Below are 15,162 nucleotides of genomic sequence, written 5' to 3' on the forward strand. Positions count from 1 at the left end.
AAAAGAAAGAAAGACGGATGAATAGATAGATTCATTTCTTCACTCTGCGTCTCTTGCTCGTGTAGTTCTCTCTTACCACTGCCAGAACGTTCGATCTGTCTCCCCTCCGAGACGCTTCTCCTCTCTTTTCTTCTCTCTCTCTCTCTCCGGCGACTTTACTTGGTAGATCTAGATAATAGATAGGGGAAGAAGATGGATAGAGATAGTTCGATAGAGACAGGAATAGCGGCGAGCACATCATCTTCATAAATTGAGAAGTGTCTTTTCCTCTCTCCCGTGTACACAGATAGCCATGAATCTAGGATTGCAACTATAATTGCTACAGCAGAGAAATATGCACGNNATCCTACTGTCATCATATGATGCGCCCGAACCAATTCACTCGAGCAAGAAGCTTTCTTCTTTTTCTTCTTTCTTGTTTGGGGTGTTTTCAAGAGGAAAGAAAGGGCAGAGGATGGAGCTAGAGAAGCAAGAAAGGTATCACAGTGATCATTCTGTTCTGTCTATCTCTAGTCTGTCCTATGACTATGAAGAGATAAGAGGAGTCTTTGAAGGAGAAACACAGGGCAGTGGGAGCGACTACTACCTTCTTTCGGCAGGAGAGAGAAAAAGAGAGACTAGGGCAAGAGCGAGAGAAGAAAGAGAAAGAAAAAGGAGAGAAAGAGGAAAGGCTATTTGACTTTTCTATGAGATCAGGCCAAAGACACTCGTTGTCATTCCTCTCTTCTCTCTTCTATCAATGAAGAAGACAGATTCTCTCTTCTTTTATCTATCTATCTATCTATCTATCTCTTCTTTCTTTTCTTTTCTTCACTCGGGGGCTTTTTTCTTCATATCAGGTGTCGGAGCATCCTTTCTCTATGTATGATATCTTTCGTCTTCGTCAGTAGCCTAACGACAACGTTACGATAGGAAAGCGCCACCTTGTCAAGCTCGGTGAAGAGTCAACAAAGAAAGAACGGCAATAGGGCTGTCCCAAGTTCAATCATTCCTAGCCCTAAGACTACATCTTCTACTGCCGCTACTTCTATTAGATGTTGGAGCCATACAGAATGGCGCAGATAAAGCAAAGAAGTTCCTAGCGAACTAAGTGTCGGTGCATGCGACTGTTCTCTTGAAAGAGAGTAAGAAAGAAAGAAAGGTCGACGAGAAGACAACTCGGAAAGATCTTGACGGTTCCGTAACACAACTCCTCAGTCATTCTCCTTCTTCTTGTATATACAGCAGGGAGGGAGCATAGATAGATAGGAGACTGCGCTGCGTGGATGAGCAATCGATAGTTAGAGCTGAGGTATCTTACCTCTTTCAGTGACGAAGCTCTTCCTCTTGCTTCTCTTTTCTTACCATAGCGTCTCAAACGAGACATAACTCCACAGTCGCATAGATACGCTTCCTTCGCCTCTCTCTCTCTGTTCCTAGAGCTCTTTGACACGTTGAGAGAAAGATATCCTTCTTAGCTCTTTCTCTCAAGAGAGCTCGTTCCGCTCATGTTTTCTTCTTGAGAAGAAAGATAGATGAGGAGGTCTCAGTTCAGAGAAGAGTGGAGGGATTGATGATCGATCACTCAAGAAGGGGAAGAAAGAGACGAGACATGCCGTCGACATCTTCTTTCTCAAGGTAGGTGAAGTTTCCCAAGTGTATGTTTCTATCCCTTCTAAGTAGTCTTCATATCTTCCTTCCGTTGATGTTGAAGAGTGGGGGGCTACAGATAGAAAAGAAAGACACATTCTCAGGAGAATGTTTAGACAAAGAAGATAAAAGCATAGACGGCGAGAGTATGTCTCCTCCTTTTCGCTCGGGCTAAACAGTCTTTTGAGTCGTGTGTGACGGGGAAAGATAGATAGATAGATCGAAGAGAGATATAAAGAGATAGATGTGACGACTGGAGAGGAGGCAGAGGGGAAGAAGAAATGAATAACTCAACGGACTTCGGCTCCGACAAAAGAACAGTCATCTGAAAAGAAAAGAAGAAGAAGAAGAAAGAAAAGGAAGGAATAGGAGTCGCCAGATCGTTCCTATCGCCGATGTGGGTGTCCGTGACAGGAAGTAAAGCACAACAGGAAGAAGGCAAGTAAAACTTCTTCTTCTTTTTCCTCATCTTTTACCTTTCAAGAAAAGAAAGTTTTCCGAAGGAGATGAGAGGAGAAGAAGGAAAGGTTCTTTTCTTTTCTTCATTCTTCGCTAAGAGTAGGGGGCGCCGTGATCGCAGCTCAATCCGCCGACCCCTGTGTGAGTGTATGTCAAGACCGAGATAAGATTCTTTTCTTTTCTCCTTTCTTTCCTTGTACTTAGAAAAGTAGAATATTTCCGGTAGGTTCAGAAGAGCTCGAAGAAAGACTCGATAGCAAGAAAAAGAAGGGAAGACACAACAAGTCGATTGAGAGGGAAGTCGGTTTCGTTTTCTCCTTTTCATTCGCTCATCGATCATTCTTGCACTTCACAACTTTGTCTTTCTTTCCTTTCTTTCTTATCATGAAGAAGAGATTCAGAAAGTCCCTTCAAGGAAGTTGAGAGAGAATAATGGAGAAAGAAGAAGGATTGCAAACGAATGAACCCTCCGAGTCTGGCCCATCTCCCGCTCTTCTTTCTTTCGTTTCTCCCCCTGTGACTTTTCTCATGAAGAACCTCAAGCCCTCCTTTTACCTCTCTCCTAGCTCGATGATCTTCTACTATTTGTCTATCTATTCTTCACTGATCTAGTATTCTTCTTTTCTTTTTTATGTTGAGAAGAAACGAAGTGAAGACGGCTCAATAAGATAGACTTTCTCTTGATAGACACTGGAGGTCGTAACTTTCTTTCCAATGAACGGAGACGAACTAACCTGGGAAGATCAAAAGCATGTGAATGAGCTACCTCTCTTTTCAGGCTTCTTCATATCTTTCTCACATGAACTTTCTCTTGATCTTCCTGTTTCAAGTAGACAGATGCCTACGTCTCTCTCAGCACCCTCTTCTTTTCCTTTTTCTCTCTCTCTTTTCTTTTCTCCTTTCTTTCTTCTTCCTCTACTACTCAGCTTAGGAGAAAAGCGCCTTCTTCATTAGAGAAGGAGTAGAGAGAGAGCAGTCGACTTCAGTTTCTCTCTTAGACATAAAAGTGAGTTGGATAAGAAGTTAAACCCGACAAAGACTGTCTCTTCCTCATTTGATCTTGTCACTGTCCTTCTCTTCTTGTTCTTCTAAGACCTCTTTTTTCTTTTCTGGGTCACTTCAGAATCACCGGCGCCTCCTTGTTATTTTCTTCTTGCGTTAGCGCCATCTTTTCTTTTCATTCAAGAATTCCACGTTTCTCCTCTCATTCATCTACTATAGGGTAGCTTCTCTCTTTCTTCTATCGCAGTGAATTGTCGTTCTGTGGAGATTGACGCTTCCTTTCTCTTGGGAGATGAGAGTGTTTTGAAAAAAAAGAAAGAAAGAAAGATGAAGCTAACCCAAGAAAAGACATGAAGAGAGTTCTCTTGTTCAATAGAAGAGGAGAAGCAAGAGAAAGAAAAGCAGAAGAAGAAGGATCTCCTGTGATCCTCATTCAATGGTAGCTTTGCTATCCATGGGGCGCAGTGAGTAGGAAGGCGATCGCTCCCCTCTCCTTCTCTCCTCTTCTTTAGTCTTCATTCATAGGAGTGGAGGTCTCCTACCTTTTCAGGCTGTCTCTTCTTCATACTCTACATTTACTGTTCCTCTCAATGCACGAGACCTCTCTCTCCACGATAAGAAGATCAACGAGCACGAGGAAGAAGAGCACTCATCTTCATCTTCTTTTCTTCTTCGCCTCGTGGCTAGGCTTTTCCCCTTTCAATTCTCCACCTTGCGTTTGTGTTGATCCCTCCCTCTTTCTCCTCTTCCTCCTCCTACCAGGAGTTGCACGAGAAGTGGAGCGAATAAGCGACGGAGAAGAAACAAGAGACCAAACCAAGAGAAGAATTAGGCAACTTTCTCTCCTTCTTATTATATTCTTTCTTCCCTCTTCTTCTTCTTTATCTATGGACAGATGAAGTCGCACTCGATATCACATCACGCCCTACAGCATGAGTGGATATCTGCACGAGAAGGAGAAGAAGAAAGCAGGATTGTCTCTTCTTCTTCTCCTTCTTCTCGTGCTGGTATTCACTCCTTAAATGCTTTCCCTTCTTCTTCTTCTCCTTCTTCAACGTCAAGACATACACCACTCCCTCCCCCCCCTCATTCTTCTTCTTCTATTGTAACGCCCTGTCGTCCTTCCTCTTCATCTCCTGTATTCTCCCCTACACGTTCTTCTGTTTCTCCTTCTCCTTCTTCGATCTCTCAACCTCGAGCTCTGGTCAATACAAGCCCTCCCGGTGATACCTTCTTTCCCTCGTCTTCTTCTTCTCCTTCTTCTTTACCTCTTCGTCCCTCTCTCTTTCTTTCTTCTTCTTCATCTCGGGTCTATTTCGACCGTCGCTCGGGCCGAATTATCTCCGAAAGCGATCAAGAGGGAGAAGAAGGCCTCCTGCAAGAGCTCGATGCTATCTCTAGTACTGAAAGTTCGAGTCGCAGTCACAGCAGTCTGGACCAGACCCTCCATAGTGGGACAGAAGAAGAAGAAGACGAGAGAGAAGAAAGTCAAGAGGGTAGTAGACACTCTGGATCTTCTTCTTCTTCCTCTTCCTCTTCTTTCGTCGACGGAAGTCGCACTGAGAGTCTTGAAGAAGAAGAAGAGGAAGAAGAAGAAGGTGATAGTGGTCAGCGTGGTGGTCAGGATGAAGAAGAGATTTCTCTTAGAATGAGAGAGAGAGCTTCAAGAGATACACATAAAGAAGAAGAAGAGAAAGACAGAGTAGTGGTAATAGATTCACATGACTTGCGTCAGAGAACGTCATCCGATCCTCTCCTAGTGGGAGAGCTTCTATCGAGAGATGTGCGAGCGATAGAGGAAGATGGACGGGGAGAAGGGGATGAAGAGAGAGAAATGGACGCGTATGAAAAGGTTGATACGATACAAGGAGAAGAAGAAGAAAAGAGAAGAGATTTCATGAAGGGTTTGCAAAGGAGTTACGGTGCGGGTGCGATGGGCAGGGCGGGCGAAGATCACGAGAAAGGAGGAGAGAGAAGCGCAGGAGTCGATCGAAACAAGGAGAACGATAATGCAGACACTCGAGTCCAGCTAGCTGCTGGTATGGCTAGCTGCACTCGAGGGTCTCATGAGACACAGAGGGAGACAGGAGAGAGGGGAGAGAGAGAGGATGAAGAAGAAGAAGGCAAAAGAAGAAGAGAGATCGCTCATTCTCTCAAGGTGGCTTCTCTGAATCTATTCGGCTTCTCAAGATCGCTCAGGGGGGAGGGAGATAAAGAGAGCTTGAAGAAGGAAGAAAAAGACAAGAGGAAAGACGAGACTTTTGAGAGAAAAGAAGAAGAGGAGAGAGAGTCACTCTCGTCTTCAAGAGATAAGAAGGAAGAGGATCATGAAGGTTATCCCTCACACGAGCAAGAGAGGGAGAGAGGAAAGAGCAGAGACAATAGAAGGAATGACCTCGATTCTCCAGAAGAGAAAGAAGGAGAAGAAGAATCGATGGATCGACGTCAAGTCCACTATTACAACACGAGGGATGACAAAAAAGAAGAGAAACATACACCTAGAAAAGAAGAAGACGGACAGCAGGAGGTCTCTTCTTCTTCTTGTCGCTCTCGATGTGGTCGTGATGAGCCTCTCAACTTTCGCCATCCTCTCTCAAGACAAGGAGAAGAGGATCGTTCCTCTTCTCCACGTCATGGGAATAAACAAGAGGATTCTTCTTCATGTCTTCCTTCTTCTTCTTTGCCGTCTGATCTTCCTTCTTCTTCATTTCCCTTGAGTAAAGAGAAAATTAATGAAGAAGATAACGAAGACGAACAAGGAGACAGCCAAAGTTTCTCCAGTCCCATATGTCTAAGTGAACTCCCACCAGGCTCCTCCCCTCTCAATCCTTCCTTCCTTCTTCCTTCAGATTCTTCTCATCGACTCTCCTCATCTTCTTCTTCCTCTTCTTCTTCGACATCTTCTTCGTCATCTTCGTCTTCCTCGTCGCCATCTTTGCAGGAGAATTCTGATCTTCTTCTTCAGCATACTCCTCATGTTTCTCACCCTGCAGGTCTTCTTCGTCCTTCTTCGTCTTTTTCTTGTTCTCCTTTACCAACTACTTCATCGTTAGATTTGCCTGTGTCTCCGTCTGTCTCTGAAACTCACAGAGGTCGAGACGAGAAGAAGAAGAATGAGGGGGGGGAGGGAGTGGTGTATGTCTTGACGTTGAAGANNAAGAAGAAAAAGAAGAAGATGATGCTGTGTGGTGCTTCCTTCCAGGGAGAAGAAGGAGAGAGAAAGAATCTAGAAGGAAAGATCGATAGAAATTTCAGCAGAAGAAGATCTGACGGAGGAGAGAAAGAACGAAAACAGGATAGTACTTTTAACGAAACCAGTAGGGATGGACTCAAGAAGGAAGAAGAAGATGAAGATGAAGAAGAATTTGAATCGCTGCAAGAAGATGAAGATGGATGCGAAGATGAGAAAGTAAAACAAGAGGAACATGCAAGTAGAATGAAGCTAGACCAAAGAGAAGAAGAAGAAGCAAGAAGAAGAGAGAAAACAAGAAGAGAAGATGAAGAAGACGAAGGTGTGGCGATGAACTTCTTATCTCCGCAGAATCGAGCACGTCAGAGCTTCATGCGTGAACTTTCCTTGTCTTCTTCTTCTCCACCGTGGAAAGAAGATGAAAGAACTCGAGAGGGAGTTACGTCTCCTAGCCGTGACAAGCTTGTCTCAAGAAAAGAGAGAGAAGATACAAGAGCAGGAAGAGAAGGAGGAGAAGGAGGTGGAAGTGGACACGCGAGGGTATATGAGAAGAGAAGGGAGAGAGAAAGAGAAGAAGAAGAAGAAGAAGAAGAAGAAGAAGAAAAAGAAAAAGAGAGGAGAAAAGAAGAAAGAAGAAGTGTGGATCAGAGTTCGTCAAGAGGTATAGGAGTTCAAGAGGATCACAAGAAGAGGACAGATGAAGAAGAAAGAGAAGTCGTACAAGAAGAGGAGGAGGAGGAGAAGAAGAGGATGAATGATAAGAATGAGGGAAGTCATGAGAGAGAGACCATAGAAAAGGCCTTGCATGACAAAGATATCGATAAAGAAAAAGATTCGGCTGAAAAGAGACGAGAGAGGAATAGGAGGTCTTCTTCTTCAAGTATGAGAGCTTCAACTATCTCTCATTCATGTGGTGGATCTGATAGAGAGACGACGAAAGAAAGAGAAAGAAGATCCTCATTAAGAAGAGGAGAAAAAGAAGACGAAGAAGAAGAAGAAAGAGAGAGCGACAGATCTAGAAGCAAGAGGAGAAGTAGAAGAAGAGAACAAGGGAGAGCTAAAGACTCTTCTTCTTCCTCGTCTTCTTCTTCTTCTTCGTCAGAGGACTCCGAAGAGGAAGAAGAAGAAGAGATTGTTTTATGCTGGGACCCCCCTCGTTATGATGCGAACTGGACTGTGGAGAGTCACCTCTTCACTCAGAGAAATTTCAAAGGTCAGAGGAGCCAAACAAGATTTACCTCTCTTCTTCTTCTTTGAGTTTTCCTGTCTCTTCTCTTGCAGGAATTGCAGGCATACATAGGCGTTTCTTACATACATATGCATTCATACATAGCTAGGTATGTATACGTACATACATACGTATTCATTCGTTCATGCATAGCTAGGTATGTATACATATATCCCTATACATGCATATTTATACAGACTTAATCCAATCGTACATAGGTGGGTATCGATATGTATACATGTATATACACATAGACATACATACTCATACATATGTATTCATGCATACATACTTCAGTGTACTGTATATACGTATAACTGTATACGTGTGGATATCTGTGCAGCAGTATGTGCGTATATATGCATGTATATGTATATGTGTGTCTGCTAGATGAAGATCTGAGGTTGGTTGGATTTCTGAAGAAGAATGTTTAGTGAAAAACGACAGACGAAAACTCTTGACTTTCGCTGCCAAGATATTCAGTTGCAGTGTACGTACACCTCACATCGCGTTCCCATCGGGAGTGAGGATAGGGTGGACGAAAGAACTTTGTTTTCCTCTTCTGACTTCACCTTCATTCTAGAGAGAAGAGAGAATGAATTTGCTTCTCTTTCCGATTCGTCTGAGAGGTGATGGAAGTAGAACAGCTTCTCTCAAAGATAGAGAAGGAACGGGGCTGTAGATCTTCCTGTGTGTATCTGTCTCCTCGTTTCTTTGGGTCTCTTCTTTTCACCTCTTAGCAGACTTGGTCTCTTGCCTACAACTTCTTCTCTCTCTCTCCTTGTCCGGAGAGATCACGAGCCGGATGCCCCCATGAAAAGCATCTCCTTCTTCTCTTCTTTCTCTCTGTTGGAGGGAGAGTATAGAGGAGATTGATATGACGGCTTCTTCTCTTCTTTTTCTCTCTCTGATTGCATGCAGTTCATGTGTGTCTGTCGAACATCGGAGGGGCCGCGCGTCTCCGAGTGAATCGATTCAAAATGGATGGATATGAAAGATTCTCTGCTGTTGTAAACTTCTTACAAAAAGTCCTCAAAAAAGATCGCCTTGTAAGAGGAGAAGGAAGAAGAACATCTCTTCAACCTTTCTTTCTCTCTTTCTCTCTTACTTCTCATTCAGCCTCGGGACACCCGAGACTCTAGCCTTTCTTTCTCTGTAGAGGGGTGTATTCAATATGTACACAGTCTTGAGGTATCTACATCATACGTGGATATAGGGCAGATCCACCTATTTTCATAGATGAATTTGTTCATAACGTATAACGTCACCAATGATTCAATAGTAGTAATATCTTGATAAGTCGACGAACGATCTGTACTCTCATGTATCTATCTCCCTACCTGTCTTTAATCTATCTTTATCTATCTATCTGTCGGTCCATACATGCATCTCTTCTTCCATATTTTTTGTGCCCTCCCTGTCACCATCCCATACTCTCAGTCGAGGCGTCTCTCTTTCTATGTTTTCGTGGCTGTCTGTCTATCTTCATCCATATGTTCATGCTTTTATCTATATGAAATTCATCGAGATTCTAGTACGTTCCTCTCCTGGAATGAAAACATAAACTCGAGTCTCTCGCTCCTCATATCTCAAAAGCATGGGTACGTTTGGATAGACACGTAGACGTATGTATGGATATATACATGTCTATAGGTGTCTGTAGATAGCTATGTATGCAGTGTGTCTCCCTATGTCTATGGTGAGACGACTGATCTATGCTGCGTTCTCCTGGGGAGATATCAGATTTCTTTTTCGTAGGCAGCATGCAGAATGTATTCGTTTGTAAGCCGACCTGCCAAGCAAGAGGTTTCATTCTCTCATGTTTAATCGAAGAGAGAGGCTCAAAACTTCTTCCAACACACATAGACACATAGGGACGATCAGTGGATGATGCTGTGGGAACTCTTTACAAAGCAGAGAGAAAGAGGAGAAGATTCTCTTCTATTGCACTGCAGGGGGTCTGTCTGTATTCAAGTATTTTTCTTCGTTAGACACATCCGCCTCTCTCTCTTTCTGTCTCTTTCCTTTTATCTCGTTCTTCTTTCTCTTCTTTTTTCTCTTCCTTTCTCTCTCTTACGTTCTTTCTTTCTTTGTTCCTTCAGTATGTGTATGTGAATAACTTCTTTCAGCCTCAGGCAGACGACTTCGTCGGTGATCTCTTCAATGTAAGTTTTCTTTCCTTTCTTCTCTTTCGTGCTATCTTTGTCTTGATAGATGAAAAGTGCTCCTAGGCATTCTCCCTCTTTTTTCCTTTCATATGAACTCGACGTGCGAGAGTGAAGAGGAACGTGCACATCTATGTATGTATGTATGTCTATGTATGTCTGGGCAAGCATCTATGTATTTTGTACAGAAAAAGAAAGAAGAGAGAAGATCTAGCTTTCGTGAATATCTCTCTTCTCTTTCTCTCTTTCATATGTTTCATCTAAATCTGACGTGACACGTGACTTCGACAGTCTGAGAGATCTTTAGAACATTCTTGGTGCTTTAGGGGGTTTGTTTCTATTCCATGCTGTTCCTCGTCTTCTTCTTTCTTCTCTTTCGAGAATTCCTTTTTTTAAAGATTGTCTTTATCATATTCTCCTTTTCTTTCCTTCTTCTTTCATGCATTATGAAGAGAGCGTGTAGTTCCTGTTGTGCCTCTGTGAATCTCCCAGGCCTTTGGTGTCGGCGGGAGTCTGATGGTTTCTTATTGCTATACGCCCGCATATTAAAGAATAACCTTCGAGTTTTTTTCTAAGAGAAAGGGGAGGCGAAGAGAAAAGAAAGGAAAAGAGAAGAGGAAAGAAGAGATGGAGGTGGTTGTCTCGAGTCTCTCTGGTGCTGTCTTGTTTCTAAGGTTTAGGGTGATTTCTGAAATTGGGAAGACACTCGAAAAGCTGGGAAGAAAGAAAGAACGAACGAAAGACAGATTTTTCTCAAGGGGGGGGTTCTTATGCAGGGGAAGAGCTTCTGTTGATGTTGCTTTGGAATGTACATACACCTGATGACGGGGTGTATGTACAGACTGTTGGATAGCCAACTTGAGGTTGTGAACCTTGCGGTGGAATTCGCTTTCTATTTTCTCTTTTTTCTTCAGTTATTTGTATGATCTCATCTTGATGGGACATTCATCTTTTCGATGAATTCGAGAAGAAGAGAAAGACACTGATACGGGACGAATCAGAAGATGATTCAGAACTTCTCTTTCTTCTCTCTCTCTTTCCGTCCTCTCTGTTCCTTCTGGCTCTCAGACAGTTGAGGAAGCGATTTCTCTTTTCCCTTTTTCTTTCTTCTCTTTTCTTTTCTTATCAAAAACAAACTCAACTGGGATAGAGAAACCTCGTTACACCTCTCACTTTCTTCGTCTGTTCGTGACTTTTCTTTCGCTTCTCCTTCTTCAAAAGGACTCAGAAACAGAATACTCTCATTCGCTCACATTCCGCTCTACACATAGCTGTATATGCTGCCTGTATAGATATGCTTGCTGGTGTAAGCTGTATGTAGATATATATATACATATAGATAGCTATATCTTTTTATCCTCACATCTTCAACAAAGTAAGGTATGTATGTCTGCGTGCGAACTTGGCACGTATATAGATATATTTCTATACAATCAAATATGGATATATATCTGAACGACCACATGTAGCCTGTAGGTTCAAAGACAGGAGTTGCAAGAAAGAGAAGAAAATCTTCACTCTCAGTTTCTTGGATTCAAGCACTGGATATCTCTCTCTCTCTCTCTTTCGTACTCTCTCCTGTCTTTTTCGATAAGATGCTTTTCTTGTCGTGTACGAGGTTTTTCTTCGTTTCTGGATTACTCAGACTCCATTCCTCTTTCTATACCACCCTTTCGTAGTTTGGAGAAAAGAGCTTTCAACTCATGTAGATGTCTTGAAGTCGACGTTTTTATACAAAGGAAGAGCATGGGAGTCTGTAATTATACATTGAGGAGTTCAGAAGAAAGAAGAGTAGCGAAGAGACAGCTGACGTCAAATCGATAAGAAAGAAAAGAAGGAGATTTCGCCGTGAAGCTTCTATTAGGTCAGCAGTGAATCTCTGTCAGCGCATCAGCTCTAGCGCATGTCTCTCTTCTCTTCATCACGACATTTCACTCTCTCAGCTTCAGTCTCCCTTTTACACAGACGGAACACATACATGCCTTCATTTCTCTGTACATCATACTGCCCGGATATACGTAAGTATTTGTATATGTGGGTATTTACCTGGATCCACGCATGTTCGTCTTATTCAAGTGACTGTCGGTGGATGGCTTTCACCTTGGTAATGAAGGAAGTCTTCAGATACCTCGGAGACCCTCCCTGTGTAAGAGTCGCCTGGATGGGCCCATGTGTCCATTTCAAGTGTTCGAGATTGGGGGAAGAGGAGAGAAGAACATTAGATAGGGGTGAACTGACTAAATTAAAGCTCCCACATACACGCACAGAACTCTCTGAACATTCATGTAGCTGTGCAGATAATTACGTTCCCCATCCATACCTTCCAGAGAGGCTGTATAGGTGACATTTCTAACAGAAGGATCCCCCACTACGTGTGTCTTCGTCTTTCCATAGACCTGTAGACACACGGATATCCGGTGCCTTCACATTCTCTGAGAGCTCTTTTTTTTCATTATCCGTTCTTCCGAAAGGAAGATAGCAGAACACTGGCCACGCTCGAAACAGAGGCCGGCAGATCGACTGATGTCACATTGCATGATTGTCTCGGACCGCCGCTGAGACATACAGCGGTTGGTTCCGATATCGCGCCGGCCGCGACGGAGTCCGCATCTACCCTTAAAACCTTACACCTCGTTCTTTCGTGTTGTGCTTCACACAGCCTTGTTGTGAGTTTTCAGTGCGTGTTCGTGAACTCTCCTGTGCCTCAGCCTTACGTCGATGGGTATGTGTGTAGGAAGTATTCATGAGGACCGGACTGCGACGAAGTAAAACGACAGAAGAAAGATCCATATTCAGTTGATTCGACACACGACCTAGTTTCAGGAGTCGGTGGGAGCAGAGCATGAAACGCGGAAACGTACGGGAGAGGAAAAGGCAGTCTGCGAAAGCCAGATATTGTCGGTGGTGAGAGAGAGCTCCGCTTGCGCCGTCCTTGGAGACGACCTTCGTTAGATTCAGGTGTCCAGTGTGTTCAGATGAAGTATGGCTGGATCCGTTCAACATCAGGTTGCAGCTAGCCCCTACAGCTTTTCTGCAACCATCTCAACATGTCGCAATGCTGCAGGGTACCCGGCGCCACAGGTTGCTATGAACGCGCAGGGGCAGTAAGGACTCGCCTGCAAGAGCAACCCCCTCTATCAAGGCGGACGGGATCCATCTAAAACCGACACAGGGGAGACATCGGTATTCAGGAAAGCTGCGGGTGTACGGAGTTTGCGGGCCGTAAAAGCGGAGGGCTCCTCTGCTGCCTCTTGCTTCCCAGTCAGTAAGCAGAGCTCAGATCAGCTCGAATCGTGGGCGAGGCTGGCAAATGACAGTTCTGAGTTTTTCTGCTTAACTTCTAATGAGGGCAGTGATCTCCGATCGAGAAGATTGCTCGAGCAACTTGAATACTTGTGCGGGAAAGCCATGTCGCTCCTAGCCAGCCCCAGAGAGCGTACGAGAAGAGATCGGAAACTGAGCCCTTCTTTCACACAGGGCCCCACCATTGTCCTGCTGATCACAGCCCCGAAGCAGTGGCTATATGTGAAGACTGCAATTTCCTCGACACGAGTGTCCAAGCGAAGAGGCGGGTGAAAAGGTAATATGTTGCTTGTGCTTAGGTCAGCTTTTGTCCCTATATCCGATTTTTCCGGGGGCATACTAAGTTTGTTACCGATCACACACAACGTCTCCACCATGGGATTCCTTGACCGCAGGTGGCGCCACTCTTCCATAATTGTGCTGAGCTCAGTCGGGCTTGCTCTCTCGCTTCCTCTGCTCGTCCACGGAAATTTATCAGTGGCCGTTCGTCAAGGCGGTCCTCGGGACCTCAGCTCAGGCGGTGCGGATGTCACATTACCGGACCTCTCCAAAACTTACGTTTGTGGTGGACAGCCGATAGGCAAAGACAAGAGCACGAAGATGGTTTTGACTGCGGTAAGCGGGATGAAGTTCAAATGTGCTACAAACTTAACATTAGGCCCGGCCTCGAAGAGCGAGAACTTTCCCGACGTCTACTTGTACAAGTCGGAGACATCTAGCTGCGACACCGAAAAGAAGGCGGCAACCCTGGACTCTCTAGTCACGGGAGCGAAGCTCACAAAGTCGGAACCAACAGAGCCGGTCAGCAGTTCCGACCCTGTCTACACGCTGACGTACACCGCCGCACCAGACAAACCCCAGACCCTCTGCTACACGTGTAACACCACCGCTGAGATGAATTACAAGCTTACACCCGCTCAAGCGTCTACTGTTGAGTGCACGATTCTTATCAACGTCACTGCGAAGGCCGAGGGCACCAACGGAGACACCGACCCCGACGTTGGGAGCACGACGAAGCCTCCTACCTCGACATCTGGTGCTGGTGGAATGAAGGCTTCTGCTGCTACAGCAGCAATTGGTTTCCTGTTAGTTTTGTCTCGTCTGTAACCAGACCTGCTGGAGTACACCAGACCGTCACGTGTCCATGTGTGTGTTGAACCTTCCAGCCCGGGCACTTCTAACAGGGAATCAACTTGTAACACGCGGTAGGTGCCCTTCGGAAACTAGCCTGATCAGTGACTGGCTGAACTTGTTATAAGACAGTCTCGAACAGGCAATCGCATCAGAGCGAATAGTTTTTAGCTCCATTATTGGAAAGCGCAGATGTCACACAGGCGGCCGTACGCAAGTGCACAGCGAGCTGCCGTCTGGCCGTTTGGTCTACCAAAAAAAAGACACTGGATCCCTATATTCACAAAGGCTCCTGGACTCACAAGTGTAGCGAAGAGTTTTTCCTCCTGACGGATATCTCATCAGCACTAAGCGTGCACCGTGAGTGGGCGCGCCAGGATCTCTTGGGACCCCAAAACGGGGGGCGGGGCTCCGGGCTGCCAGGACGTGCCTGCTGGCCGATCACTTGTTTAGAACAAACACTTCTTCAGTGCTTAGAAGCGGCCACGGGCACGACACTGCCCTCTGCAACGGGTTTTTGTACTATTTATGCACGATCACAGTTGTGTATCCTCGCCAGAGCAGCAACGGCCTAATCACTATACAGAATCGTTTGGCGCTGTCTTTCGCATCCCTACCCTTCGCACGTTCCAACCTCTTCTGACGAGGCAGACGCAACCGCTCTACTTCAACCAGTCCCGGTATTTCCTGTGTCCCGCTGGACAACCTCAGTGGGTGGAGCCCCCAAGAGAACCTAACACTCCGGGTTGTAAGTAACAATGAAGCTATTGGTGTCGGGTGGGGGTATCTCAACAGTAGAAAGCGCCTGTCGTGGAGTTTCACCTGTACAGCAGCGGCTAGGAGCCCATGCTGGTACCCAGGAGGCACCCCGCAACTATAGGCTGGTAGCAGTTCGCAGTTTTCTTCGCACTGTCCACCTCACCTTTCCGCCTTGGTCATCAAGATCAAGACCCTCTTCTTTTCTCCTGCAAGAAGGCGAGAGTGTTTGCAAAAGGTTCTCTTATTCTTTTCTTCGCCTAGGTGCGTGGCGCGTGTTGCTTATTGCGGTTTTCCGG

General features: G+C 45.1%; 3 protein-coding genes across 3 annotated transcripts; 2 read left to right on the forward strand and 1 right to left on the reverse strand.

Moving 5' to 3' along the window:
* Window positions 1–817: 817 nt before the first annotated feature.
* Window positions 818–2,481, reverse strand: CSUI_010712 (uncharacterized protein). The gene is made up of 2 exons (XM_068070814.1): window positions 2,106–2,481; window positions 818–1,954 (listed from the first exon to the last, which is right to left on the reverse strand). Exons 1-2 carry the CDS (start codon window positions 2,426–2,428, stop codon window positions 1,951–1,953), a joined length of 327 nt encoding a protein of 108 aa, XP_067917209.1. The 5' UTR covers window positions 2,429–2,481; the 3' UTR covers window positions 818–1,950.
* A 152-nt stretch (window positions 2,482–2,633) lies between these two features.
* Window positions 2,634–12,463, forward strand: CSUI_010713 (autophagy-related 12 variant 1). The gene is made up of 5 exons (XM_068070815.1): window positions 2,634–7,493; window positions 8,430–8,557; window positions 9,611–9,673; window positions 10,166–11,537; window positions 12,408–12,463. Exons 1-4 carry the CDS (start codon window positions 3,986–3,988, stop codon window positions 10,220–10,222), a joined length of 3,756 nt encoding a protein of 1,251 aa, XP_067917210.1. The 5' UTR covers window positions 2,634–3,985; the 3' UTR covers window positions 10,223–11,537; window positions 12,408–12,463.
* Window positions 12,464–12,655: 192 nt separating this feature from the next.
* Window positions 12,656–14,083, forward strand: CSUI_010714 (sag-related sequence srs11; the record flags this gene model as incomplete). Its single annotated transcript, XM_068070816.1, has 2 exons — window positions 12,656–12,777; window positions 13,372–14,083. The coding sequence occupies 2 exons, from the start codon at window positions 12,656–12,658 to the stop codon at window positions 14,081–14,083; spliced, it is 834 nt and encodes a 277-aa protein (XP_067917211.1).
* Between the last annotated feature and the right edge of the window lie 1,079 nt (window positions 14,084–15,162).

The sequence above is a fragment of the Cystoisospora suis genome (genome assembly GCF_002600585.1).
Source record: "Cystoisospora suis strain Wien I chromosome Unknown contig_8063, whole genome shotgun sequence".
Lineage (NCBI taxonomy): Eukaryota > Apicomplexa > Conoidasida > Eucoccidiorida > Sarcocystidae > Cystoisospora > Cystoisospora suis.

What these genes read in the sequence shown, in the direction of transcription:
- CSUI_010712 (XM_068070814.1), bottom strand. Translation starts at nt 2,428, where the DNA reads ATGATCGATGAGCGAATGAAAAGGAGAAAACGAAACCGACTTCCCTCT.